General features: G+C 57.6%; 2 protein-coding genes and 1 long non-coding RNA gene across 6 annotated transcripts in view; 1 reads left to right on the top strand and 2 right to left on the bottom strand.

Moving 5' to 3' along the window:
* Nucleotides 1–1,785: 1,785 nt before the first annotated feature.
* ACSBG2 (acyl-CoA synthetase bubblegum family member 2) lies at nt 1,786–20,042 on the top strand. 3 transcript variants are annotated; one of them, XM_004771565.3, is made up of 14 exons: nt 1,786–1,887; nt 2,299–2,450; nt 3,071–3,294; nt 6,638–6,726; nt 7,252–7,372; nt 12,013–12,093; nt 12,203–12,352; nt 12,465–12,641; nt 14,406–14,587; nt 14,684–14,917; nt 18,047–18,264; nt 18,524–18,663; nt 19,089–19,335; nt 19,716–20,042. In XM_004771565.3, the coding sequence occupies exons 2-14, from the start codon at nt 2,351–2,353 to the stop codon at nt 19,805–19,807; spliced, it is 2,055 nt and encodes a 684-aa protein (XP_004771622.1). In that variant the 5' UTR covers nt 1,786–1,887; nt 2,299–2,350; the 3' UTR covers nt 19,808–20,042. The 3 variants fall into 3 exon arrangements, 2 of the variants coding, with proteins under 2 accessions (XP_004771622.1, XP_004771621.1); XM_004771564.3 differs by having other exon boundaries at nt 18,506–18,663; XR_006608298.1 differs by lacking the exon at nt 19,716–20,042 and having other exon boundaries at nt 18,486–18,663; nt 19,089–19,223.
* A 2,960-nt stretch (nt 20,043–23,002) lies between these two features.
* LOC106003684 lies at nt 23,003–24,160 on the bottom strand. Its single transcript, XR_001176321.2, has 2 exons — nt 23,669–24,160; nt 23,003–23,580 (listed from the first exon to the last, which is right to left on the bottom strand). It is a non-coding gene; the product is annotated as an uncharacterized LOC106003684 (long non-coding RNA).
* Nucleotides 24,161–24,902: 742 nt separating this feature from the next.
* The window catches only part of MLLT1 (MLLT1 super elongation complex subunit), a 62,760-nt gene continuing 61,430 nt past the window's right edge, over nt 24,903–26,232 (bottom strand). For both annotated transcript variants that reach the window (XM_045085688.1, XM_045085696.1), the window contains 3 exons: nt 26,147–26,218; nt 25,872–25,943; nt 24,903–25,689 (listed from right to left, as the gene is read on the bottom strand). In XM_045085688.1, coding sequence (XP_044941623.1) covers nt 25,561–25,689; nt 25,872–25,943; nt 26,147–26,218 — 273 coding nt within the window. In that variant the 3' untranslated portion in view covers nt 24,903–25,560. The remainder of the gene's footprint in view (nt 25,690–25,871; nt 25,944–26,146; nt 26,219–26,232) is intronic.

The raw sequence follows: 26,232 nt of genomic DNA, 5'->3' as shown, positions 1-26,232 counted from the left end.
TCAACCACAAGAATGCACAAACAACGGGGCACGAACAATGGAGCCTGGGTGGCTCAGTCGGTTAAGCGGCTGCCTTTGGCTCAGGTCATGATCCCAGGTGCTGGGATCGAGTCCCACGCTGGACTCCTTGCTAAGCAGGGAGCCTGCTTCTCCCTCTGCATCTGCTGCCACTCTGCCTGCCTGTGCTCGCTCGCTTTCTCTCTCTCTCTGACAAATAAATAAAATCTTAAAAAAAGAATGCCGAACAACGGAGACACATGGATGAACTCACACTACGTGGAAGGAGCCAGATGCCAAAGGCTACACACTGTGTCACTCCACTTATATGACATGTCTAATAAAGGCAAAATGATGGATGGAGAGCAAATCAGTAGTTGCCCAGGGCTGGGATGAGGAGCTCGGTCAATGTCACACAGGCACAAGGGAACTTTCAGGATGATTATGGTGATGGCTTCACAGCTGTATGACTTTTATTAAAAATTACTGGATTGTTGCAATGGGTACATTTTATGGTTTGTCCAAGATAGCTCAAAAAAACTGGGCGGGGGGATGGGGGGTTCGCTCGTAGGGCTGGAAAAGGCTGCTCAGGAACAACTCCCAGGTCCCTAGCCGAGAAGGTTCCATCATCTCTCCAGCGGCTGTTAAACTCCCGCTGTCCCCGAGGTGCTCAGGGAAACTGCTTATGCCCAAGAAGCTGCTGACTGAGGAGACTGCTGGCCAAAGCAGGAAGCAGAGGCTCCCACTGCGGGCCCCAGAAACGACCTGGCTCTCCCCATCACGTGACTCTCTTCCAAATCAATCAAGACTTGGAACCTCCGCAACCACCCCAGCAACCACCACTCTACTTTCTGTCTCTCTGAGTCTGACGGCTTTAAGCACCTCCCGCAAATGCGATCAGACAGAATCTGTCCTTTTGTGCCCGGCTTATACCATGAGCACAACGTCCTCGAGGTTCATCCACATTATAGCAGGTGTCGGCATGGCCCTCCAATTTAAGGCTGAATCACAGCCCATCGCACAGATGGACACATTTTATCCTTCATCCATCCGCGGACAGTGGTTTCCTTTTAACTGTTGTGAATCAGGCTGCTGGGAATGTGAGCACGCAAGATCTCTTCTAGCCCTGCTTCCTGTTCTCTTGGGTATATTCCCAGAAATGGGATTGCTGGATCATATGGTAACTCTATGTTTGATTTTTTGAGGAACCAGAGAGGCCTTGAAATGCCTTTTTCGTTTATCGACCTCAACAGCATCCAACGCAGCATGTGAAAATCCACCCATAGGCCCATCCGGGAAACTATTCTAGCTCCAGACTGCACCTATTGGGCAGGTGAATTCAGAACACCCACCCCCCGCGCCACAGGCATAGTGACTCAAGGTCCTTCTCCACCTTTTGGGAGCCTCGGGTTCTGCTGACCTTAACTGGCTCTCTGACACACTCAGCTTCATTGGCCCCGAGACCTCATGGCTTCCACAGTACCTCCTCATCTCACTACTCCCTTTCTGGTCTCCTGTGAACTTTGTCACCCAAAGCTAACAACGCTGGGCAGGGACTATGGAATCCCTCCAGCTGCCAGCTTTAAAGCAAAGATTTTGCTGCCTGCTGGCTCCTCCCTGGGAGCGGTCACCTTGGGAACCACTGGCTGTGGGGGCAGACCCCCGGCCCCTAAGACAGGCCTCTGCCAAGCAGCAACAGGCCACATCTCCACCGTGGCTCTAGGCTATAGAATCCACAGTGAGGTCACAAAGGCTGGCCATAGGCAGGAAGATTCTGGATGTCTAGTCTAGAGACTGCTGTCCCCCTGTGGCTAGAGCAGGGGGGTCATCAAAGCTCATAAAAAGAATTGCCAGACCGAAGTGGGCACAGCCTCCCTGATGACAGAGAAGGTGAAAATGTGTCGTGGGTGGAAGGCAGGGGCTGGGAGCTGATGCATTTCAGCTCCCGTCAGGGGTCAGCCAGTCTCCACACTGCGTGGGGGTTGGACACAGAAGGAACCAGAAAGCAATTCTGGACTAACACAGCCAGCAAGACCCCATGCTGATCCACTCTCGCCACCCAGCTGGCTTCTTTTCCTCCCTTTCCCCCACTTTTCCTTATACTCCAGCCGGGACGGCCTTCATCACACTCTCTCTTTCCTCAGATCTTCCCCCCTCCCCTCGTCAAGTCAGCTCCTACCCACTGTTCAGAGCAGCCTTCCCTGACCACCCCTGCCAGTAGCTGGGAGCCCCGGGCCTCCACGGGCCTGGACACTCGCAGCCCTCCACCCAACTGCAAGTGTGTTTCTGTGGATGTCCCAGGAGGCCCGACGCTCCCCAGGCTGTAAGTGAGGCGGAAGATAGGCTGCACACCATGTCCTCACGCATGTCCTCACGCATGTCCTCACGCATGTCCTCACGCAAGACACTGAGTCCAACTGAGAGAGATCGGCAATCAGAAGTTAAAGCCAAAGGTAAGGGGGGGCTCTTTGGGCCCCACAGAAGCCAGTCACCCACCCAAGGTGGGTGAGCCAGCCTCGGGATCTCTGGGGTCGGGTCAGGGAACTGGGGGAGGCTGGCCGGCGGCTGGGAGTACCGGAGGGAGGTGGCGAAGGTGGACACAGCGGTCCGAGGCGCTGGTCCTTGGGGAGTCCAGAGGAGGGGCAGCGGGCCTGCGACTGGGCTGCCTGCTTGCTGGTGGGCTGCTGCCGAGCCCCCCGTCTGGGCCGGAGCATCTGTCTGTCCACCCGTCGCCGCGCCCTCTTCTGTGTCTCCCCATCCCCCTCCAGCTTTCTCCCTGGGCGGCGGCGTCTCTCTCCCTCTGTCCGCCATGCCCTCCCCCACTTGCTCTGCCCGCCCCTGCCGCCGCCAGGGCCGCAGCCCTGCATCCTCCTTCACCCACCCGGGGTCTCACCGCCCCCGAGCCCCTCCTTCACCCACCCGGGGTCTCACCGCCCCCGAGCCCCTCCTTCACCCACCCGGGGTCTCACCGCCCCCGAGCCCCTCCTTCACCCACCCGGGGTCTCACCGCCCCCCCGAGCCCCTCCTTCACCCACCCGGGGTCTCACTGCCCCCGAGCCCCGCCTGCCCACAGAGCACCCCTACTGCACGTCAAAGCGCGACGGCGAGGTGCACCTGCGGCAGGAGGACGCCTTCACCAGCCAGGCGCCCATCACCGTGCACGACATGGTCATGAACACGGCCATCAAGTACGCCAACTACATCGCGCTCGGCTCCAAGCACAGGAACGGCTGGCACTTGCTCACCTACATCGAGTACTACGAGGAGTGCCGGCGCGCCGCCAAGGCCTTCCTCAAGGTACCACGTGTCCTCCTGCGCCTGCGCGCGCGCCCGCCGCTCTGCACTTGCGCACTGCTGTGGCCGGACCACTGCGCCTGCGCGCCACTCCCCGACACCATCCCCACCCCACCCCCACCCCGCCTCTTCCTTAAGCGCCCCTCCAGCCAGGCCCACCTGGACAGGCATCCTTTCGTCTGGCTCCTCCCTTACCTGCCCATTTTTGCTCCTGTCACTTAACCTCGCTCACCACCAGGTGTGGTTAGATGCCTGTAGCTTTCTTGTTTAAAGAATGACTTAGGCTACGCTTGTGGACGTAGCATCACGTATAGGCTTGTGGAATCACTGTGCTGTACCCAGAAAGCTAATGGAACCCTGGGTGTCGGCTGTGCTTCAAACCAACGTTAATGACCCAGCCTCACCGTGCCTCGGGTTCCCTATCTGTAAAATGGGGATTATTTTAAGAAACAATTTTATTTATTTATTTGACAGACAGAGATCACAAGTGAGGCAGAGAGGCAGGCAGAGAGAGAGGAGGAAGCAGGCTCCCTGCTGAGCAGAGAGCCCGATGCGGGGCTCGATCCCAGGACCTTGAGATCATGACCTGAGCCGAAGGCAGAGGCTTTAACCCACTGAGCCACCCAGGCGCCCTAAAATGGGGATTTTTATATCTATTTTTTATATGTATGTTATTAAAAATGTAAAAGTTATATATGGACAGATCCATTTACTTTATTAAATTTAGTATAAAACAAGGGTTTGCTACAAGAAGTCGGGGAGTTGGGACGCCTGGGTGGCTCAGTGGGTTAAGCGTCTGCTTGGGGTTCAAGTCATGATCTCAGGGTCCTGGGACTGAGTCTGGTGTCAGGCTCTCTGCCTTACAGGGAACCTGCTTTTCCTTCTTCCTCTGTCCCTGCCCCTGCTTGTGCTCTCTCCCCTCTCAAATAAAGAAGTAAATACAATCTTTAAAGGAAAAAAAAAGAATTCAGAAAGTTTACACCTATCAAACAGCCCCTGACTCACACTGAGCATTACATCAGCATTAGCTATATTTTTACAGTAGTTACTGTTACTGTGTCTCTTTGCCAATGTATCACTTTTTTTTTTCTGATTTATTTATTTCCTGGAGGGAGGGGCAGAGGGAGAGGGAGAGAGAATCTCAAGCAGTTCCCTGCTGAGTGCGGAGCCTGACCCAGGGCTTGACCTCACCAGGCTGAGATCGTGACCTGATCTGAAATCACAAGTCAGACACAGACTAAGCTCCCGAGGCACCCCTCCAATGCTTCATCTTTTGAGTGAGGTCATCCCTGATCACCCTGGCTCCCCAGACTCACCAGCTCCCAACACACTCTATCATAGCCCCTTTGAAAATGCTCTGCCCAGCTCTCATAGCCATGTGTCAACATAGTTGTATAATTTTATTTGTTTAGTTGGTCAGTTCATGAGGGCAAGGGGCCAGACCACCTCATTCATTGCAGGCCTCCAGAATCTAGCCCCTTGGGTATGTCTTCAAGAAAGGAATGCCTGTTTTTCAGATTAGGAAAGGGGGCAAGAGACCTCTAGGAACTTGTCCAGTCAACGTAACAAACAAGTATTCAGGAAGTAGACAGTGATCCAGAGAAAGCTAAAGAAAATAAAAGGGTTGATGAGCTGGGGTATGGGTTATAATCTTACCCTATGGTGGCCAAAGAGAGACTCTCTGAGAGTGGCATTTCAACAAGACTTAAACAACTGGGAGGGGGGAATTTAAGTGAGTATTTGGGGGTAAGTGTTACAGGCAGTGGCAACAAATGTGCAAAGGCCCTGGGGCAGGACGGGATCTGGCATGTTGGTTGAACAGCAAAGAGACCGACGTTGCTAAAGCAGAGTGAGTGAGGTGGAGAGGGAGGTGATGAGGGCAGGGGACAATAGGGACATGTTTTGCTGGGTCTTGGAGGGCTTTTACCAGTAATGAGGTGGGAGCCATGGAGGGCTGTAAGCAAAGAAATGTGCCTAGAGTTGGGTACTCCCAGGCACTGTGTGGCTGCTACAGAGAAAACAGACTGGGTGGAAAAAGAGAGACCAGTTGAGGTTGAGAAGGTGTTTGGGACCTATATGGTAGCAGGGGAGTGGATGAGATGTGGTCAGACTCTGAAGGCAGAGCCAACATTATGTCTTGATGAGTTGGGTGTCCAGGAGAATGAAAGGCAGTGAGGATAATCAAGATTTCTGGCCTGGGCAACTTGAAGGAACTGCTGTTAACTGAGATTGCAGAAGGCAGGTCAGCACAAGGGAGTGGGTAACATCAACAATTCTTTATGTTGACTTTATAGTGCCCTGTTTAGACAAGGACACCAGCAGTGGGCAGTTGTGCTCAGAACCCTAGAGTGGAGGGGAAAGGCCCACCTGGGGGCCAGGTGGTGGCAACCCCTGGTTCTGCCAGGGTGGATGAATGGTGCGCCATTTTGAATTTTTAAGTCAATCCATACATCAGCACAAATAATGTGGGTATACAGAGCTTGAGCTAGGCAGATGTTCTCCCAATATTTTATCTAATAAAAATGGAGGGGGAAAAGGATCTTACCTAAGTATCAACCAATAAGGGGAGGGGGTCACTAAATTATGACTTTAAAAAAAAAAAGATGTTATTTATTTGAGAGAGAGAGCATAAGCAGGGTGAAGGGTAGAGGGAGAAGCAGGTTCCCCGCTGACCAGGGAGCCTGACTCGGGGCTTGATCTCAGGAACCTGATATCATGATCTGAGCCGAATGCAGACACTTAACAACTGAGCCAGCCAGATGCCCTCAAATTGTGACATCTCTAAATTCCCCAATATCATTGAGGTGTTCTATTTAATACCATAAAGAAATATTTAAATGCTGGGAAAATAGTCAGGATGTTTGGTTTTACCAACAATGGCATGTTAATGATAATATAGGCCTAGTATAGCCCTGATTTTGTCAAATATTTATTCATAAAAATGTTGGAGGGGGAGCACGTTTTATTCATATTTTCTAATCTCAGTACTATGGACACTTGGGGCTGGATCATTTTTTGCGGACAGGTCTGTTCTGTACGTTAGAGGATATTTCTCAACACCCCTGGTGCCCACCCACTCGATGTCAGCACCATGCCCTTCCCCAGAAATGTCTCCCCATGTTGCCCAATGTCACCTGGGAAGGTGGAGTCGTCTCTGTTGAGAACCACTGCCCTCGATGCTTGTAATGGGGGAGATGGGCTCTTTGATCAGCAAACAGAAGTCCAAATGGTCAACAGAGAAAAGGGAGCCCAGGGTTCCCAGCCTGAGGCTCCGGCTCCGGGGCAGGGAGGGAGGGGCAAGTAGCAGATGAGCACCCCCGTGTCTCACAAGGGCCTCCTTCCCCAGCTGGGCCTGGAGCGCTTCCATGGAGTGGGGATCATGGGGTTAAACTCGGAGGAGTGGGTCATCGCCAGCATTGGTGCTATCATGGCTGGGTAAGAGTTGTCTGGTATCTCCCTGGGGTACATGGAGGCAGGAAGCCACCAGTCCAGCAAAGGCTTATCCCTCCTCTTGAATCCATAGGGGGTCTCACGGAAGAGTCCAGTTCAAGGAGCAGACTAGGCTCCTCTTTGGGCTGTGTTCAGTGGAACTCATCAAGGGCTCAGCCCTAAGCACCAGCCAGCTCACCCTTCTTGACATTCTCTACCAGTCGAACTCCTACACATCCTGTGAAGCCCAGCCTCATGACCCCTCCTCCAAAAAACCTTCCCCACTTCCCAGGGTTCTCTAGCATGGAGCCCTCCCCTACTTGTCCAGACCATTGGGGAAACTCTGGAGGGCAGGGCTCACACCCAAGCTGTCCCTGAGTCCCACCTTCAAACAAGGCATACTGTGGGTGTTTGGGCTATCTGCCACACTAAGGGCTCTTCCTGAGGGGCTGTCTCTCCTTTGGCAAAGCTGGCCTCTTGGAAGCCCTGCAATTTGCTGGTGGGTCTTCACCTCTTGGGTTCTGCTTCTAGAGGCTTCTCTGTTGGCATCTTGGCCACCAGCTCCCCCAAAGCCTGCCAGGTCATCGCTGAAAGCTCGGAGATAGACATCTTTGTGGTGGATAATGACAGGCAGTTGCAGAAAATCATCCAGGTCAGTGATTTGGGGACCTGCGGGATCCAGGTGGGCATGCCTGATGGAGGGCACAGCTCGGGTAAAGACACAGACTTTGCCCAGTAGACAAAACAGATCCAATGAATGATGCACCTACCATCCCACTGTTACTCACAAGCTGGGAACTGTGGATTCCATGCTTGGGCAGGTCCGGTGCCTGTAAGAGATGCCAGGCATGTGCCGTTCCTGCCAAATGGCCCTTGCATTGCTGACCACAGCCGGTGCTCAAGCCTGAGGAGGTCAGAGCCTGCTCAATGCTGGTTCAGGGGCTGACCCCAACACACCCCAAACTGGGACTTCGATGTGTCTACTGCAAGCAGATCCTCTCTCCCACTTTTTTTTTAAATTACTGTGGTAAAATGCACACAGTATACAATTTACCACTGACACCCTTTTTAGTTTAGTAGCATTGAGGCACTCACAGTGTTGTGCAACCACGACCTCTGTCCGGTTCCAGAACATTCCATCACCTGAAAAGCAAGCCCTGTGCCTGTCAGTGGGGATGCTTCATTCCCCTGGCCCCAGTCCCTGGCAACCACCAACCTACTTTCTGTCTCTGTGGCTTTGCCTGTTCTGGATGTTTCATCTTTTTTTTTTTTTTTTTTTTAAAGATTTTTATTTATTTATTTGACACAGAGAGAACACAAGTAGGCAGAGAGGCAGGCAGAGAGAGAGAGGAGGAAGCAGGCTCCCTGCTGAGCAGAGAGCCCGATGCGGGACTCGATCCCAGGACCCTGAGATCATGACCTGAGCCGAAGGCAGCGGCTTAACCACTGAGCCACCCAGGCGCCCTGGATGTTTCATCTTAATGGAACTGTACAACAGATCCTGAATTTCTCTGGGCCAGGGCTGCTCCAAGTGAGGTGATTCTGGGTGTGGGCTTCATGGCTTGGAGGCTGTTTCACTAAGTGTGGACCCTTGGGCAAGGTGTTGCACCTTCCTGTGCCTCAGGTTCCTCACCTGTAAAGTGGGAGTGGTAATAGGACCTACCTAATGGGTTTGGTTCTGAGAATGAACTGAGTACACCTGAAATAGGCTCGGACAGAGCTTAGCATGATCAGTGTTCAATGCTGACACTATCGTCAATAGGATCATCAATGGTATGGTCATTCCTATTTGATCTCTGTTCCAAGGAGGGAATGGGGAAAGATCCATGGGCACATGGGGCACCCAGAGGAGGTGGACATCAGAGTAATGCCCACTCATGTTTGGCCACCCTGGGCTCTGGGTCCTCTTCTCCCTCCTGTGGAAGAACTGTGATGGTCCTAGAGCTGAAACTTCTGGGTCAGCCCCTGCCTGTCCTTCAGCCTTAGCTGAACTCTATGAAATGGGGACCCTAAGAGGACCCACAACAAGCGGACAGAGGCATGTAGGCAAAGACAGGGCCACCACAAAACACCCCCAGGATGACTCCAGTTTTAAAACAGACCATACTGCATGTTGATGAGGAGAGAGAGAGCCACCAGAATGCTGCTGCATTGCTGGCGGAGATGGTGCCGCCATCTTGGAAAATGGCTAGATGGTTTCACAGCAAGTGAAACAAAGGCGTAATATATAGTCCAGACCTCCCACATGAGTACATACCCAAGAGAAATGGGAACACGCGTCTACCCTGCATGTGAGTGTCTGTGGCTGTTCCAGGCCTGATTGCCAAAAACTGCCCAAACATCCATTAACGAAGATCCAGCTGTTTTTGTGTCATTTGGATAAATCGTGGTCCATCAGTACCACCAAACCATAGTGATGACTGGGCTCCTGTTACGTGTAATCACGTGGCTGCATCCGAAATGTGCTGAATAAGAGAAGGTTACCCGTGGTGTGAGTTTATATATGGGAAGCCCCAGCAAAGGCAAAGCTACGGGACAGAAATCCAGAACAGCGGCTCCCAAGTTGAAAGGAGGAATCGGACCACAAAGGGGCCGAGGAAACTTCATGGGGCGATGGAAATGCTCTAGATCTTGATGAAGGTGGTGGTCCCACAGCTGTAAGTTTGTCAAGATTCGTGGAACTGGAAGTGCCTGAGTGGCTCTGTCACTGAAGCATCTGACTCTTGATTTTAGCTCAGGTCATGACCTCAGGATTACGAGATGGAGCCCTGGGTCAGGTCCCAAGCTCCGTGTGGAGTCTGCTTGAGATTCCCTCTCTCTCTCTCTTCCCCTCTGCCCCTCCCTGCTGCTCTCTCTCTCTCTCTAAACATAAATAAATAAATCTTTTTTAAAAAGACTCGTGAAACTGTGGACCTAAACAGGTGACTTTTACTGAATGTAAATTATGCATCCATCCATCAATCCAGGCCTCTGTCGAGAACGTAAACCGGTCCGGCCACTATAGAACACAGCATGGTGCGTCCTCAAAACTTTATAAAGGCAGCAGCAATCCCATGCCCATGCCGGATGCATGCCCGAAAGAAGTAAGAAAAGGTGTTGAAGATACTTTGGTTCATTCAAGTTCATAGCAGCAGTATCCACAACAGTCAAAATATGGAAATAACCCGGATGTCCGCTGATGGATGAACAATACCCACGGCACGGTCCATCCCCATGTGGGAACACGGTCCAGCCTCAGAAAGGAAGGGACCCTGACCCCTGCCATGACGTGGAGGAACCCTGAGGACCCCGGGCTCAGCAAGAGGAGCCAGACTCAGAAGGACACATCCTGCAGGACCCCACTCCCAGGAGGTCCCCAGAGGAGTCCCGTGTCCACACAGACAGGAGAGGGTGGGAGCCAGGGCTGGGGTGGTGGGGGTGGGTGTCCGTGATTCACGGGGACAGAGTCTCCGAGTGGGGAGATGGGAAGTTCTGGAGATCTGTTTCCCAGTCATGCAAATACACGTAACACCATATACACGTAACACCATAAAAAGTCTGCTTAAAATGGTTAAGATGGGAAACTTTGTCATGTATTTTTTTTTTAACCACAAATGTTTTAATGCTCAATAAATAAATAAACCCAAGACAGGGTCTGGGCAGGTGACCAGGCGTGTGGCCTGGGTCATTCTCCACCTGGCCGGCGCGCCCCTGCCACAGTGGGGACGATGTTGAAAACCTTGCACTGTCCGGCTGCCCCATGTTCCTCTTCACTTGCTTGAACCTTAATCACAGAGCCAGGCCGGGGACAGCAGACCGCTGCTTCCTGTGCTCTGTGTCTTTTCCCCGGGAGACAGCTGTTTGCAGACATTTCCCGCCTTTTTATCTCCAGCTTTCCCAATAGTTGCATCTCCTTCCAGCTGCTCAGACCCGAAATCTGGCCCCATCCCTGAAGTCCTCCCTCTCAGGAAATCCCGTCGGTCCGTGTGATCAGCCCCTTGATGCCAAGGATGTCCACGCCCTAATCTCTGGGACGCGTGATCACGGCACCTTGTGTGGCAAAAGGGATTTTGCTGATGGGATTAATATTAAGGCCCTTCAGCTGGGGGATGATCCTGGATGATCCGGGGGAGGGGTCTCCTATAAACACACCAGCTGGAGGCAGAGAAAGATAAGGCAGATCCGAGAGCCGAGAGATTCAAAGGATGAGAACTCAACCTCCCTGACCCCCGGGTTTCTGCCTTTGAAAATGGAGGAAGGGACCCTGAGCCAGAGAATATGGTGGCCTTCAGGAGCGGAGAAGAGCCCTCGGCTGACAGCCAGCCAGGAGACAGGCAGACCTCGGTCCTCCAGCCGCAGGAAGCCGGATTCTGCCAAAAACCCAAAGAAGCCAGTTCCCAAACGAGCAATCCTGCCGTGGGGCCTCCAGAAGGGACCCAGGCTTCCCACTCCTGGGTCTGGAGATTATGAGACTCTAAGCAGAGAGCAGACCAAGCCACTCAGAGCCAACACCATCCGGGAAACACAGAGGGAAGCCGTCACGAGACACCACTTCCCACCCACGAAGACAGCCATTGTCAGAAATGCAGGTGACAAGTGTCGGTGAGGTGACGGGGCTCCTGGAGCCCTCGTGTGTGATGGGGGGTGGGCAGGAAAAATGGGGTGGCTGTGTGGGAAGCTGCTCAGAAAGCCGACGGTAGAATCACCATCCTATGACCCAGCAATCCCACACCTGGGGGTCGGCACCCAACAGAATGGAAAACTAGATGTGCAAACAAAAGTTCATACACAGACATTCCCAGCAGCCCAGACAGGGGCACAGTGCAGCACCCCATCAGCCGATGAGCGGATAAATGGTGGCCCATCCCCGCCCTGGACTGTTCCTCGGCCCTAAAATGAGGAAAGCACCGACACACCCCTGTATAGGCAGACCTAGAAAGCGTGACGTTCAGTGAGAAGAGCTGGACACACGCAGCCACAGAGTGTAGGATTCTGTCTATACGAAACATCTGGAATAGGCCAGAGGACGGGAATGGAGTCACAGCTAACGGCCACCGGGTTTCCTTTTGGGGAGACGGAATGTTCTGGAACTAGACAGAGGTGACGTTCACATCACGTGAATGTACTCAATACCGCTCAAGTGTCCACGTTGAAATGGTTAACGTGGCCAATTCCTGTGTGTTTTGCCACAATCCAAAGAAAATGGGGGAGTGCCCTTGCCGCCCGTGGGGGAGTGCTGGGGAAGCGGGCTCGGGGCTCAGCTGCGACCAGCGCTCCTGCCTGGCGCGTCCTGAGCCCCTCGCTGTCTGGCAGATCCAGGGCTCCTTGAAACACCTCAAAGCCATCGTGCAGTACAAGGAGGAGATCCGGACCCGGCTGCAGAACCTGTATTCTGTAGGTCCTCGCCGGGGAGGGCAGGGGCGGGGGCATGGCCTGGGGGCTGAGGTCTCAGGGTCAAGGTCCCCTCCGGGCCACCCTCCACCCCTCCACTGGCTCTCTGCAGTGGAGAGGGTTCCTGGACCTGGCAGGCGGCATCTCAGAAGACACGCTGGACCGGGTCATCGACTCCCAGAAGCCCAACCAGTGTTGCATGCTGGTCTACAGCCTGTCGGCCACAGGCCCCCCGAAGGCCATGATGCTTAGCCACGACAATGTGAGTGTCCCCTCTGGAGGGGGGAGCCTGGGGCTCTGGGGCTCGTGTGGAAGAAAGTGAGCTCCCGGGGGTGGAGAACAAGCCTCCGGGTGATGGCTCTGGGGCCTTGCAGATCACCTGGACCACGCTGGCCACGGCCCAGAGGCTGTCTTACAAGTGCCCTCCAGAGGCGCAGGAGATCCTGGTGAACTACCTCCCGCTCAGCTACATGGGGGCCCAGCTCTTGGACATGTGGGTCTCCATCTCAGTTGCCGGAACCCTCTACTTCGCCCAGCCGGACGCTCTGAGGGTGAGTGGAGCTCCCGGGCCCTCTGCTGCCATGGGTGCAGGTGAGGCCGGGGAGGTTGGAGGGGTAGGGGGCTTCCTCCTCTGTGGGGAGCTCAGCCCAGGACTGGGATGCCTGCCCTGCCCCCACCCCCAGCCTGCTGTGCGACTTTGGTCCTCTGCGTCTCTGGGCCTCAGTTTCCCCGTCTGTGAAGTGAGGGGGGGGGCTGGAGCAGACATGAGATCGTGCCCTGGGGAATGGGAAGCCTCCATGCGGCTCCTCCCACGGGGCAAAACTCACCAGCACAGGAGGCTTGATCCAGCCGTTACAAAAGCATGTGAGGCGAAATGCACATCGTGCCCACCAACAGACCAGTGGGTAATAGAGCTCCATCACCCAACAGAAGACTGTCCAGCCCTAGGAAGGAAGGGACCCTGCCACCTGCCACCACGTGGGGGGACCCCAAGGACACGGGGCTCAGCGAGAGCAGCCAGAAGGACCTGTCCCGCAGGACCCCACTCCTGGGAGGTCCCCAGAGGAGTCGAGTCCACACAAACCAGAGAGGAGAGGGTGGAAGCCAGGGCTGGGGCAGAGGGTGGGAGTCTGTGCTTCATGGGGACAGAGTCTCTGTGCGGAGAAATGGAAAGTTCTGGAGACAGACGGTGGGGATGACCGCAGGACAGTGTGAGCGAGCTTCAGGGCACGGAGCTGTGCACTGAAAATGGTCAGGATGGGGTCATGTGGGTCGTGACGTCACTGACACACGTCACGAGACCTCAGTCCCAGCCGCGTTGACTCTGAGTGTAGAAAATCACACACTTCCCGTCAAGACAGGAAGTAGGGAAAAGCGAAAAAACCAGAACCTCGTTGCCCGCCGGATCCTTGCGACTCCCTCAGCCAAGGGGCCCGCAAACATGTCCCGCAAAGGGCCAGGTGGCGCGGGCTGGAGGCTTCCCGGGCCGAGGGGCTTAACTGAGGTGAATCACGCAGGTACTTAGGGAGAGAACAAATTTCTGCAGATTTCTCACTGAAAAAAGTGGAAAACGTTACGGACACGAAAGCTTCGATTTCATATTTTCACGAGTCACAAGCTCTTCTTGGAGCCCCTTAAAGGCCTTTTAATAATGTGAGCCCCGGTTCAGCTGTGCGGCTGGCCTCTTCTGGTGGGGCCGGTGGGCGTGGCTCGGCTCGGCTTCACTCTCCACGCTTCCTTGTCAGTGTTGCGTTTGTGGACACTGGGGCATCTCTCTCGGTAACTGAGAAGATGTGAAAGCGGAGATAAAGCCAGAGTCTGTCCCTCCCCAGCCCCCACGTCCTCTCATTCCCTCCCCTCCTGTCCCTTCTGTCTCTCTGTCTCATCTTGTCTCTCTCTCCCGCCATCTCTTAATCTGTGTGTTTGTCATTTTCCGTTATGTGTTTGTCATTTTCCGTGTGTCTCTGTCTCTGTCTCTGCACCTTCTCTTCCCTTCTCCATCCACTGCTTGCCCCGACTCAGGCTCTGGGAGAGGGTGGATGGGACCCCAGGAGCAGCAAATGTTGTGGCTGAATCTCACATGTGTTGAGTCACGTGGGGAGGGACACGGATCCTGCGTGTCCCACTGATCAGGGCCGGTGGGAGCAGAGGGTCCTGGTCATCCCCCTCGACCATCCCCCTCCCTGCCTCCCTCACGACACGGGTCCCGGCCACGGCTGCAGGGAGGGGCTTCCCACACCTGGCCCTGCGGTGGGGCAGGGGGCTGGGGGGCTGGGGCAGGGCTGGCCGGGAGCCCATGGTGCCGTGTGATGCAGGGCTCCCTGATAGACACGCTCCGGGAGGTGAAGCCCACCTTGTTCCACGGTGTCCCGTGGGTCTGGGACAGATTGCTGGACAACCTGAAGACCGACCAGCTCTCATCCTCCCCATTCCGGAGGAGGGTCGACCAGTGGGCCATGGGGCTGGGACTCAGGACAAACAGAAAGTGGATGTTCAAGTGAGGCTGGGTCTCGGGGCTGCCCCGGAGGAGGGCGGGGGGTGCCGGCGTGGAGTCCCGAGGCCCAGCTCTGCTCCCCTGTGTCCGCTCCTCAAGGCAGACCCATCCCCCGCTGTGCTTTGGCCTGGCCAGGAGGCTGACCTTTAACCAGGCCAGGAAGTTCCTCGGTCTCCATCACTGCCGGCAGTACTTCAGCCTGGGCCTGGGGCTCTCCAGAGCCACCCTGGATTACTTCCTCAGCCTCAACATGCCCATCCTTGCGCTCTACGGCCTGTCCGAGAGCACTGGCATCCACACGGTCTCCAGGCAGCATGACTTCCGGCTGCTGAGGTGGGTCTCAGTGGAGGGACGGACAGGTGGCTGGCGGGGGGGCCCTGACCTTGACCTGGGCGCACGGTCCCACTACTCTGTTCTTCCCCACTGTGGAATGCATATCCGAGGTCAAACGAGCAAGCGAACCCCCATGTAGGGTGAACCCAAAGCCCATCGGATTTGTTTTCTAATGTGCCAACCATTCTTGTTACAAATGGCCAACCATTTTTGACACCCCGGCCCCTTGGGAGGGAACACATTCATCGCCGTATAAAGGTTACCCTGAAATTTCGCAGCTTAGTACCACAAACATGATTCCATGGCCTCTGTGGGTTGGGAATCGGGGCTGCTTGGGAGCTGTGTACCTCAAGGCGTCACAGTCAAGCTGTTGGTTGGGGTGGCCTCATCTGAAGGCTCAACCGGGGCCAGAGGAGCCGCTCGGAGGCTGGCTTCCACACACGGCAGCTTTGTTCCTTTGCTAGCTGACCTCTCCCCACCACGACAGTAGTATTCCCCACACAAGAGACCCCAGAGAGGACAAGGTGGAAGTGGAAGCCACACTTTAGGGTGGCCAGATTCAGCAAATAAAATACAGGACACCCAGGGACATTTGAATTTCAGACAAACAACCTTTTTTTTTTTTTTTTACACTGTAAGTATATCCCCTGTAATATCTGGGATATACTTATACTTGCACTTGTAATTCAGATATACCCAGGCATCTTGTATTTGATCTGGCAACCCTATTACGACCTAACCTCAGAAGCGGAACTTTGCTATTTCTGCCCTGTCTGACATCTGTGGGGGTCGGGAAGACCAGCCCTCTCCAGGGTAGGAGGGGGCTACACCAGGATGTGGATTCTGGGTGGGCAAAGCCATCTGGAGACTGGCTACTACCACCACTGATTTCGTTCAGGGACCCCTGCACATTTCCTGGAGGACTCAGCATGTGCTGAAAAGACAGGACAAAATAGTTAACTTGGACATGTCCCAGCCCTTTTGGTGGGCTGCCTCTGGAGGGGTGACCATTTTCAAAGGTAAAACCAGACACACCTTAAAGTGACAGGGACAGATTTTATTCACAACTACCACTGCAGCCAGAAGGAGGACCCGTGTGACCTGACCTCTACTTGAATTTGGGCCGAGGGACTGGATGTCTTCGAGGGGTCTGTGGGGTCAAGGGAGGTGGTGGGGGCTTGAGCCGTCTGGGAAGTGGCTGTCACAGAAAGCAGGAAAGGGGGTTGGCGCTCACTAACTGAACCCCTCCGGGTCTGACAACTGGCACTTGCTTCTCTGGAAAGAAATAAACCACCTGTGTGTTTGTGGCAGGAGGCGCAGACGAGAGCAAGCAGCCCTCTGGGGAGGGGTCCTGAGCCTCCCACAGGCGCTGGGGGAGAAAGCCAGAGTTACCTCCCTGACCATTCAAAGAGCAGAGAAAGTTCTGGGTGGCAGATTTGCATCTCAAAGGGCAGAGGAGGACTTGCCTGAAAGTTTTTTTAAAGTAGCTACCCTAAAGGGGGGCTTCTGGGGACCATCTGGGAAACTCTCCTGGGAGCTCCGAGCTTTCTGGAAGGGATATAAAAGGGATGGGGCCATCCTGGGGGACGTGGCCTGAGTGTCGGGAAATGCTAAGGTTTTCGCAAGTCTCTCTGTTCCGGGGGTGGATGAGATGGTTTGTGCCTAGAGACCAAGGCTGAGGGCTGTGGAGAAGACAGCTCAGAGAAGCCCGAGCTGCGTCTGGTCAAGGAGAGAGTCTGCTTTGGGGAGGTGAAAGCGACCTTCAGCAGAGACAAGACAAAGGCCCCAGTCACCAAGCACTTTGCCACCCACAGGGTGTCCTCAACCCCCAGACCCAAAGAGAGGCAGGGCAGAAGGGCGGACAGGCACAGGGGCTGAAGGAAAGATCGGTTCCGCGGCCCGAGCTGTCGCCCGACTGGGTGGTGGTGTTCGGAGTTGCCGCACGTTCTAGGTACCGCTTGGCATGTGGAGTGAGCCCTGCCTGTCAGACCGCTGGGGTTCCAGCAGGAACCCGGCGTCAAGAATCCCTGCCATGGGGGGCGGTGGGGCTCGCAACCCAAGCAGCCAGAGCCAGCCCCCCGATGCTTCCAGAATCCTGTCATTCTACACAAGACCTGAGCAGCTCGAGCGAGGCAAGTGGTGTCCACAGCCAGGAAACCAGTCAGAACAGAGGCGCTTAGCCAGGCCTCTGGGTTTTCCAGTATTTCATTGGGTGGCTTTGCTCCTTTGGGAGGTGTGGGACCATGAACGGAGATTGCCTTGCAAGAGGGGCAGGGCGTCTGGCCTCAGGGGGCGTGTCTCCGCTCTGGCTGCCAAGACAGAGCGCCCCAGGCCCAGGGGCTTCAGGAACCACAGAGAACTCGTCTCGGTTCCGGAGGCTGCAAGAGCAAGATGTCCCTGATTCGGGTGTGGTGTAGACGACTGGCCCCTCTCTGTCTTTGCATGGTGGAGAGATGGTGTCTCTCCTTAAAGGGTATTGGTCCCATCATGCAGTCCCCGCTCCCAGGACCTCACGGAAACCCAACCAGCTCCAACGACCGTCTCATTTGGGCGTTAGGAATTTGGGGAAGACACAATTCAGCCCGCGCAGGTGTATGCTGGGCATCGGCTGGGCCCGTGCTGAGGCCCTGCCCTGAGTCTCCAGTCAGCCTGGGGAGCAAGTGCGGCAAGGATTGGGGTCCAGGTGCCTGGAGAGGAACCTCGAACTTTGAAAGGCAAAGCATCAGCCCCGGCACCCACCCCCAGTTTCCGAGGTGGTGAGATGCCTCATTCTTGATTGGATGGTCCTGTTTTCTCTCCTGACACCCACCCAAAAGGTGTCTGGAGTTCCTTGTCCCCTGTGCTCATCCGTGGGCTCCTGCTGGCCAGGAGCTGGGTGTGGTAGGTCCACATACCCAGCGAGCTTGGTTCCAAGTCAAGGTGGGCCAAGCCTTCCCTCCCTGCCCCCCTTCTCCCTGTGCCCCCCTGCTTTGGATCCACAGGACGTTGGAAGCCCGACAGGCAGGAAAGGCCTGGGATCTGAAAAGCTGTGTGCGGGGTTGGGGGTGGGGGGTAAGGGGTTGCCCCTCTGCCAGTGGGAATCTCTATCTGGTGTGTCCCTAACATCCTTTCTCTGCCCACTGTCCCCAGCTGTGGGAAGTCCCTTCCCAGAACCCACATCAAGATACAGAATGAAGATGATGAGAGCATTGGGGACATCTATATTTGGGGCCGGAACGTCTTCATGGGGTATCTCAATGATGCGGAGAACAACCAGGAGAAGTTTGATGCCCATGGCTGGTTGCGCACGGGGGACCTAGGCTTTTTGGACACTGATAAATTCCTGTACGTCGTGGGCAACACCAGAGGTGAGGAAGACAAGGCTGCAAGGTGCTCTGTGCCTCTGAGTGGGCCCCACAGGGCTGCTGTGGATGGTGGTGCGGGTAGTGTACTGCACAACAATGAGGGGAGGACTGAAGTCCAGCTTGGAGGAAGGGACACCCTTTGTGTGCCTGGGCTCAATCTCGTCCTTTCTGAACATCGGGGTGGCCGTGGGCTGCAGGAGAGCTGACTTGATGCGGCTTTTCAGACCACAGCCCCCGCCCCCAGCTCCCTGTCTGCATGCAGATATCATCACCCTCAGTTCAGGCGAGAGGATCAACCCGAACCCCATCGAGGAGCGGGTGAAGCGGTACATCCCCCTTGTGCGCTACGTCGTGCTCGTGGGTCAGGACGCGCCCTACCTGTGCGCCCTGCTTACGCTCAAGGTACCTCCCGGCTGCGTGTCTGAGCCCCGCGATGATCCGGGCTGTGGGTTGGGTGGAGGCTGCTGCCCCGGTTTCAGGATGGGCACACTGAGGCTGGGGGAGGAGAGGCAAGGGGTCGGTCCCTTGGGCCCCTGCGGGGGGGGGGGGAGCTCCTGGCCCATTTCCAGAGAAAGGGCAGCTAGCGCTGAGCTGGGCCCACCCAGCCCTGAGGAAGTAGGTACATGGGGGGCAAGTCTCCCCAAGCCGAGCTTGTTTTCTCATTGGCGCCGGAGGGGGTGGGGACGCGGCCCTCCCACGGTGGAGAGGAGAGAGACAAGCCACGGGGGCGAGCCCCCCGCGTGGGGAGCTGGGCTCGTGGGCTTGGGTGTGGGCGTGGGGGCAGCTAGCGAGTCTCCTGACCCATTGCCCCCCGCCTCCAATGTCAGTGCCAGATCAACACAGACACAGGGGAGCCCCGGAACGCGCTGACCAGCGAGGCCGTGGCTTTCTGCCGGAAGCTCAGGAGCCAGGCCACCCGGCTGTCTGACATCGTCTACGACGGGGACCCTGTGGTCCTGGAGTTCATTGGTCAGGGCATCGATGCCGCCAACGCCGAGGTCACCTCCGACAGCGCCAAGATCATGAAGTGGACCATCCTCAGGACGGACTTCTCGGTGGCTGGAGGGGAGCTGGGTGAGCGGGGGTGGGCCGGGAAGGGTCCTGCTGTGGGGGCTCACTCCCAAGCCCCCGGCTCGTGCTCTTCAAACGCCGCCGTTGCCCAGGCCACGATCCCAGGCGCCTGTGTTTTTCAGCGGCTGCTCCGAGGAACCCAGCTGGGGGGGGAGGGGGCGGTCCTCAGCGGTGGTCCCCGTGCAGTCTCGGGGCACTTTGGGACGGGCCTACTGTACCTCCCCTCCTTGGGTCCCTCAATCCCAGCCTTCTACTGTTCCGACCCCAGGAGCCCCCCTGCATCCCCAGGACTGACCGGGCCCATGAACATCTCATCCTGCGGGGAGGGAGGCTCCTGCAGGGGGTTGGGGGAAGGCCCTGCCTTGCACGTGATTCTGTGACAGGAGCCACCACCAAACTCAAGAGGGCCATGGTGGCCAGGATCTACCAAGCTGAAATTGAAAATCTTTACGAGGAGGACGACTATGACGACTAACCAGCAGCCAGGAAAGGCCCCGGGGCTTCCGGCCTCATCCCCGGACCCGGAGCCCCTGCTCCCCTGAACCCCTATCGGAGGATCCAGAAGATCTGATGCCCAAGGTGCTGCCTTCTAGAAGGAGGGAAGCTGTTCCGAGTGCCGAGCCGACCGGGACGGGTTTTAACTAAGATGCCCCCTCTGGGGCAGTGCTTTACATTTAAAGGTGAAAGTGAATAAAATTGGTTTCACAAAAGCAGTGGTTCTTACCCAGGGTGGTCCTGTGCCCCCAGGACACATGTGGCAATGTCTGGGGACATTTTTGGTTGTCTCCACTAGGCAGGTGGGTGCTAGTGGCACGTGGGGGGGGTGGAGGCCGGGGACGCCACCTGACACCCCACAGGGAGCCCGGCCGCAGTGTCCCTCGTGCCCAAGCGCGTGAGGAGTTCCTGCCGAAGGCTTCGGAAAAGCCAAAACCAGATGCGGTAAAGCTCACAGCTTCTTCACTTTTTGAACACTACACACGCTCTGACGTAAGAAAGGTGAGGCGCGGCCGCCCAGGCTCACGATCCCCTGGAGAGAGGGTGCAGTGACGAACCGACCCCCACCCCTGCGCTGTTCGCAGTCACCCGGAGACAGTGGCCACCAAGGATTCTCTGGGGACCCACCCGGTGCCATATATATATATATATATTTTTTTAAATTAAAATTGAAACTAAAATGTTAACAGGAAACTTGAGGATCACGAGATAAAGAAAACGTTCTCGAACCCAGGCTGATTAGGCTAGGTGGGAAAGCCACCATGCCGGCCTCTCTGGGAAACTCTACAAAGGGAATGATAATTAACAGACAGGACTAGTTCTACTAGTAATAAAGAAATGACAAAGCCACAGTAGTGAAAAGCTCAGTGAGGGGGCGTCAGTGACAGACGGGCAGCGGGCAGCGGAGGGGAGCGCAGCACACAGACGAGCGTGCAGGAACGGAGTGGCCTTTCGGGTAAGCGGAGGAAGCATGGGTTAGCCCGTGACCGTGACCGGGGATGCCTGGCCTCGTGTAGCTACTGCGGAGAAAGAGCTGGGGCCCTGCCTCCTGGCTGATGCTCTCCAGATGGAGCAAACGGAGCGGTGAGAGCGAAGGCAAGGGAGGGAAGAAAAGGAAGGAGCAAGCATTGAATTGGTGGAAGGAGCCTGGAGAGCACTCGTAAACCTTGTCTCATGCTTGACCGGGAATAAGCACCCGGCGGTGCAGGGAGAAGCGGGACCAGGACGTCAGGATTCCGCGTGTTGAGGGCCGCGGGCCGCGCACAGGACGGAAAGGCAAGTGGGGAACTCTGGGCCGCGCAAGAGCCACATCTCCTGCTGAGAAGAACACGCGCCGGGGCACAAGCAGGCTGCCTGCCGCCCACGAGCCCCCTAGGAAGACGGGCGGGTGAGGCCCGCGCTGGTGTCCCCCTACCTCTACCCGCCACCCCCCGAGACCCAGTCGCGCCCCTGCCCACGTGCAGCTGTGCGCAGCCACGGAAGAGGAGCAGGGGGAAACCCGTCCGGAGCCCGCCCGCAGGGCTAGTGGTGCGGGTTAAGGTGCACCGGCACCGTGTAAGGACGGAGCTCGCAGATGCGTTCAGGAAGAGGTGTGCGGGCGGCCGCTGTGTGGGAGGGAGCGCCGTCCTGGCCGGGAGCGGACCGCGGCTCCCGAGGGACGCACGAGAAAGTGGATGCGGAAAAGCAGCAGGAATGAAGGTCACGTGCCTGTGGAATCGGCAGACTCGCCTGGAGTCATCAAAATAGACATTTACGACGTAAGATTTGGAAATATTCAAGGCAAAAGCATTGAAAGGGGACAGAGACAGCCTATGGATGAAAGAAACAAATCACCAAAACGTTGTGCTACTGTTTCCAACTGAAAGACGAAAAGGAAACTTTAAAGGCACCAGAGACCAAAGCCTCAAAGGGGCGAGAGGCTGGAGGACTGACTTCGCAGCCGATCCGGCGGGAGGCAGACGGCCCCAGAGCGGCCGCAGAGCCACGGCAGAGTGCGGGAGAAGAGCGCGCGGCCGCCCACCTAAGAGCTCCGCACCCCGTGGAGACACCTTTACGCACCAAGGATGACACAGACTTTTTTTCTTTTTTTAAGGAACGGAATTCCCTGCCGCTAATGAGAATTCCTCAGGGCGCCCCCACCCCGCCCCGGGGCCAACACGTGTGTGCAGCTGCGGGAGCACGTGCCTGGGCTCAAGTCTCAGAATGGGCCTACGTGCGGCGCCGCAGGCTGGCGGCTCTCCGGACCGCTCCGTCCGCCCCGCGGGGACTCCGGCGGCAGCTCCCGCGCCACCAAAGCTCGGGAAGAGGCCGTGTGACGGTTCTCCGCCCTGCTGCATTCTTGGCCCCGGGCAGTCATCCCTTCAGTGTGTGGTGGGGCTCCACGTACCCTGGGAACCCCTGGGACCCTCTCTCGCTCTCTGCCTCCTGCAGGAGCTCCGAGCAGAAACTGCTCCAGGGGACTTGCACAATCTTTCTGTCGTGGTAAAGACAGGGCGGGGGAGCCCGGATGTTGGAAGCAGAGTTCTGGCCAGACCGAGAAGGCAGGTTCCCGGGGACCCCGCGGGGGCCCGCCACCTCCCTCGCAGCTGCCGTGGGCAGAGTGGCCGGGTGCCAGCCTGCCGCGCGGGGCACTCAGGGACGGAGCTCTCGCAGGGCGGACGGGGCTGCGTACGTGGGGCCTGTGAGAACTCGGGCTGCCGCGGAGTCCAGAGCAAAGGCCGCCACCGACAGACCAGCAGGCAGGCCCCCCAGCTCACAGCAAAGGAAGCTTCTCCACCCTTTTCCCGCCTATCTTGCCCTTTGTGGTCCTCCCACCCCAACCCATCCCCCCCCACCCCCCATCTCTCCCATCCCCCATGCCAACCCATCCCCCCCACCCCCCTACACACCCATTCTCCCATATTGTGAAGTCGGGCTTGGTTTTCAATCCCAACCTTGCTGCCGGCTTCCAAGGAAAGAACACACCACCCAAAACAGGACCCAGGACCAAATTCTCCACCACCATCCCTCTCCTGGACTTCTAGCGGCGCCGGCTGCATTCCTCCAGGAGGCCAACCATGCGCAGCGCACACTCCCCCATCCCCGCGCCCCCTGCCCTGGCTTGACGCCCACCCTCTCCCCCTCCTGGCTGTTCCAGGTGGAACCACACGGACGCACGGGGCTCTCCATACAGATCTGCTTTCCCATCTGACTTTATTTCACTTTTTTTTCTATAAAACTCCTCCATAATTTCACAATTTAACAAAAAGTTTAAAATCCAGGACAGAAACAATCCTGTAACTTATTACAAACACGATTCTCCTTTATTCCTTTTATCCGGGAGTTGGTCTCGGGCTGATGAGTGTCCTAGTTCCTAGTGAGACACATTCTTTGTAAAAACCCTTATGGGTAAAAAAGGTATTCGATACCTTTTGCTTTCAGGTGTCGGTTTACATTTTGTTCAGGAGATAGCAAAACACAGGGATTTGCACTGGGGGCAGGGGGCTGAACACTAAACCCGAGGCAATCACGAAGTGCCAGCCCCTTCCTATGGAAGCGTCCCCAGACCCTTGTAGGCCCAGCTGCCGGGCAGCCGGGGGGGAGGGGGAGCAGCTGGGAATGCTGCGGTCAGGGTCAGGGCCCTGGGTGCCTGGCACGTCCATCGGTGGTCATGGGGCCAGCACTGGGGCCTTCTGGCCAGAGGAGGTAACTGAGAAGTGGGTTGGTGCTTCTGAAAGCCCCAGAAACAGCAGGAGGGGCCAGACACTGCTGCTCCTGAGGGCAGGTCGAATCCTGGCCTTCCTCCAGCGGCTTCCTGGGCACGGCCCGGCTCCAGAGCTGAGCGCCGCCCAAGCTGCCACACGGAGCTCGGGAGGGCCTATGGCCCTTCCCAGCAGATGCTCCCAAAGGGGAAAGACCAGCTCAGGCTCCTGGCTGTGGCCCCCAGCAGCCTCCGCACACAGAGGGCTGGGCAGCGGCTGCCTTCCGTGTAGCCCACGTCAGGCCGGTTCCTTCAGTCCAATGTCTTAGAGTTTCCAGAGAAGAAAGGTGCCCCACTTTGGAGTATTGTCGGCCTGCCTGGGGAAGGGGGCGGTGACGGCACAGGGCCCGCCACACAGGCCTGCCCTCTTCCTAATACCTCAAGGCAGTGGGGTCAGGAGAGAATCAGAGCAGACGGCGAGGAGTCATGGCGGTTTCCTCTGCAAAGCTCCCGGGCCTTCCCAGCGAGTTCTGGGGACTTCACCAGGGAGGCTGAAGTCTGGGGGAGTCTTGGAGGCAGGGCTCCCCCAGGAGTGCTTAGGGTCTGCCTCACAGACGAAGCCACAGGGAAGGGGAGGCTGGCACTCCCCGCATCGGAGCTCAGAACTCGGGGGAGGGGGAGCCCACCTCTGGGCCCCACCCCAGTCCCTTGCCCCTCGTCTCCTTCACGGCAAAAGTTGGGGGCAGGGGGTCGGGGGAGCCTTGAGTCGCAGTCTGGGGGAATAGAGGCTGAGCACACAGGGCCCCTGCCCCGAGGAGCTCCATCCTGGGGGGGGGGAGGGCTGACGCCGCAAGGGCATCCTGGCTGGGAGCGAGGGGCCGACGCGGCCCTTGGAGAGTCTCAGGCATGCGAGGAGCTGGGTCTCTGGACCGGCGTGGCTCGCGGGGGGTGGGAGGGCCGAGCCCAAGCCAGAGCCGTGTGTGCCCAGAAGGGCCTGCCACTGGCTGGGCCCGGCCACGAGGGGCTGGCTCTGAGTCCTGACACTCCTCAAAAAACTCCACAAACTATCCCGTCTTATTTGGCAAAAGCTCATTTTTTCAAAGTTCGAAGACTCCGACAGCAGAAGGAAAAGGGTCCTATGGAAGGAGGAAGAGTACGAGCCGTGGGGGAGGGGGCGGCCGGGCAGGGCCTGCGGCCGGCGGAGCCCAGGTCGGCGCCTGGAGGCGGCGGCCGGTCTGACCAGGCACCAAGTGCGCCCAGGCCCCTGGGTGCCCGCGGACCTGCTGGCTCGTCGTAGTGTTCGCTGGCCCCGCGCAGGGCCCTCCGCGCCCCGGGAGGACGACTCATCCCCTCGCCTGGAGAGGGCCCGTGCTGCTCCAGCTCGGCCTCCGGCCCAACGACCAGACCAGTGGAAACGTCTTAACCTAAAAGTCCCGCCGAACTCACCCCCCACCCCCCACGTGCAGCGCTGCCACGGACACGCACACCCGGAAGCCGCTCTGGTACCTACAGTGCAGACACACACGCACACTAGAGAGAACTATACAGAGAGTCCCAGCACAGTGAGAGCCCGCGGGGGGCTGCGGCCCTCTGCGCTCCTGGGGCGCGGGGGGGACTGGGGGGGGTGTGAACCGTTCGGGGAGTCTGGAGGCAGTGCCCTGGCTGCTCAGAGAGGCCCGGGAAGTGAGACCAGGCCACACGCCCCTCCTTGGAGCGAGGGCCCCACCGCCGGCCACCTTTCCTCCCCTTCTGAAGCGAGGCCGGTGCTGCCTTCAACACCCGCTGCTTTCCGAGTGGGGCGCAGGGGACGGCCCCTGCGTGTTGGGGAGCAGCGGCGCTGGCCGGCCCCCCCTCAGCCTCAGGGCTCCCGCTAAGGTGGTGGGGACGGTGGGCCGGGAGCCGACGAGGAAAGTGCAGCTGGCCGTGTGGGCCGAGGACAGGGCGGTCACTAAGGCAGTGCTGCGGGTGGGTGAGTCGAGAGCGGAGGAGGAAGGCGGGGCCCGGATGCAGCCGCCCAGGGCCCCAGCGAACAGGGCCCGGCACCCGGCCCAGGGTCATGTGGCCACGGCCTCCAGGTAGCTCTGCAGCTTACGCACGGTGGTCTCGTCCAGGGAGAAGAGATCGAAGTCGAAGGTGGTGTTGGTGACGTTGAAGTGGCCGGTCTCCTCAATCAGGTTGACGATCTAGAAGGTGGTGGCAGGGTGGCGTCAGGAACAGGGGGCGGGTGTGGGGTGCCCCCCCCCAGGCTCTGAGAGGGGAGAGGAGTGGGGAGGAGGAGGGCTCCCTGGGGAGGCTCGCTTGGGCACCCCCCCCCCCCCCCCCGCCCCTAGGCCTCCCGACCCGTGGTGGGGGCGGGGCACCGAACCTGCTGCAGCACGTTGCGCTCCCGCAGGGCCATCAGCCTCCGATGCAGCTCCACCAGCTCGTCCGTGTAGGCCTGGGGGGGTGGCGGAGGGGCGCTCAGCCCGCAGCCGCGCCAGCCCCTGCCGACAGCTCAGCCCATCCTGCCCATGAGCCCACCCATCTTGGCGCAGGGCCCAGGGGAAGAGGAAGGCCAGACAGGGTACCCGGTGGGAGAAGCGCATCAAGCTCTGGGGTCCTGGGGTCCCCCCCCACACCTGCCCAGTCCCAGCCCGCCACCTTGTCATAGGTGCCCCTCTTGAGGATCTTCTCGGGCTTGCTGCAGGACTCCGGGCTCCTCCGGCCTGATGCCTGCGGGACAAACC

Source organism: Mustela putorius, unplaced genomic scaffold (genome assembly GCF_011764305.1).
Source record: "Mustela putorius furo isolate JIRA1106 unplaced genomic scaffold, ASM1176430v1.1 tig00000095_pilon_pilon_pilon, whole genome shotgun sequence".
Taxonomy (NCBI): Eukaryota; Metazoa; Chordata; class Mammalia; order Carnivora; family Mustelidae; genus Mustela; species Mustela putorius.
This window is presented reverse-complemented; position numbering and strand designations above follow the sequence as displayed.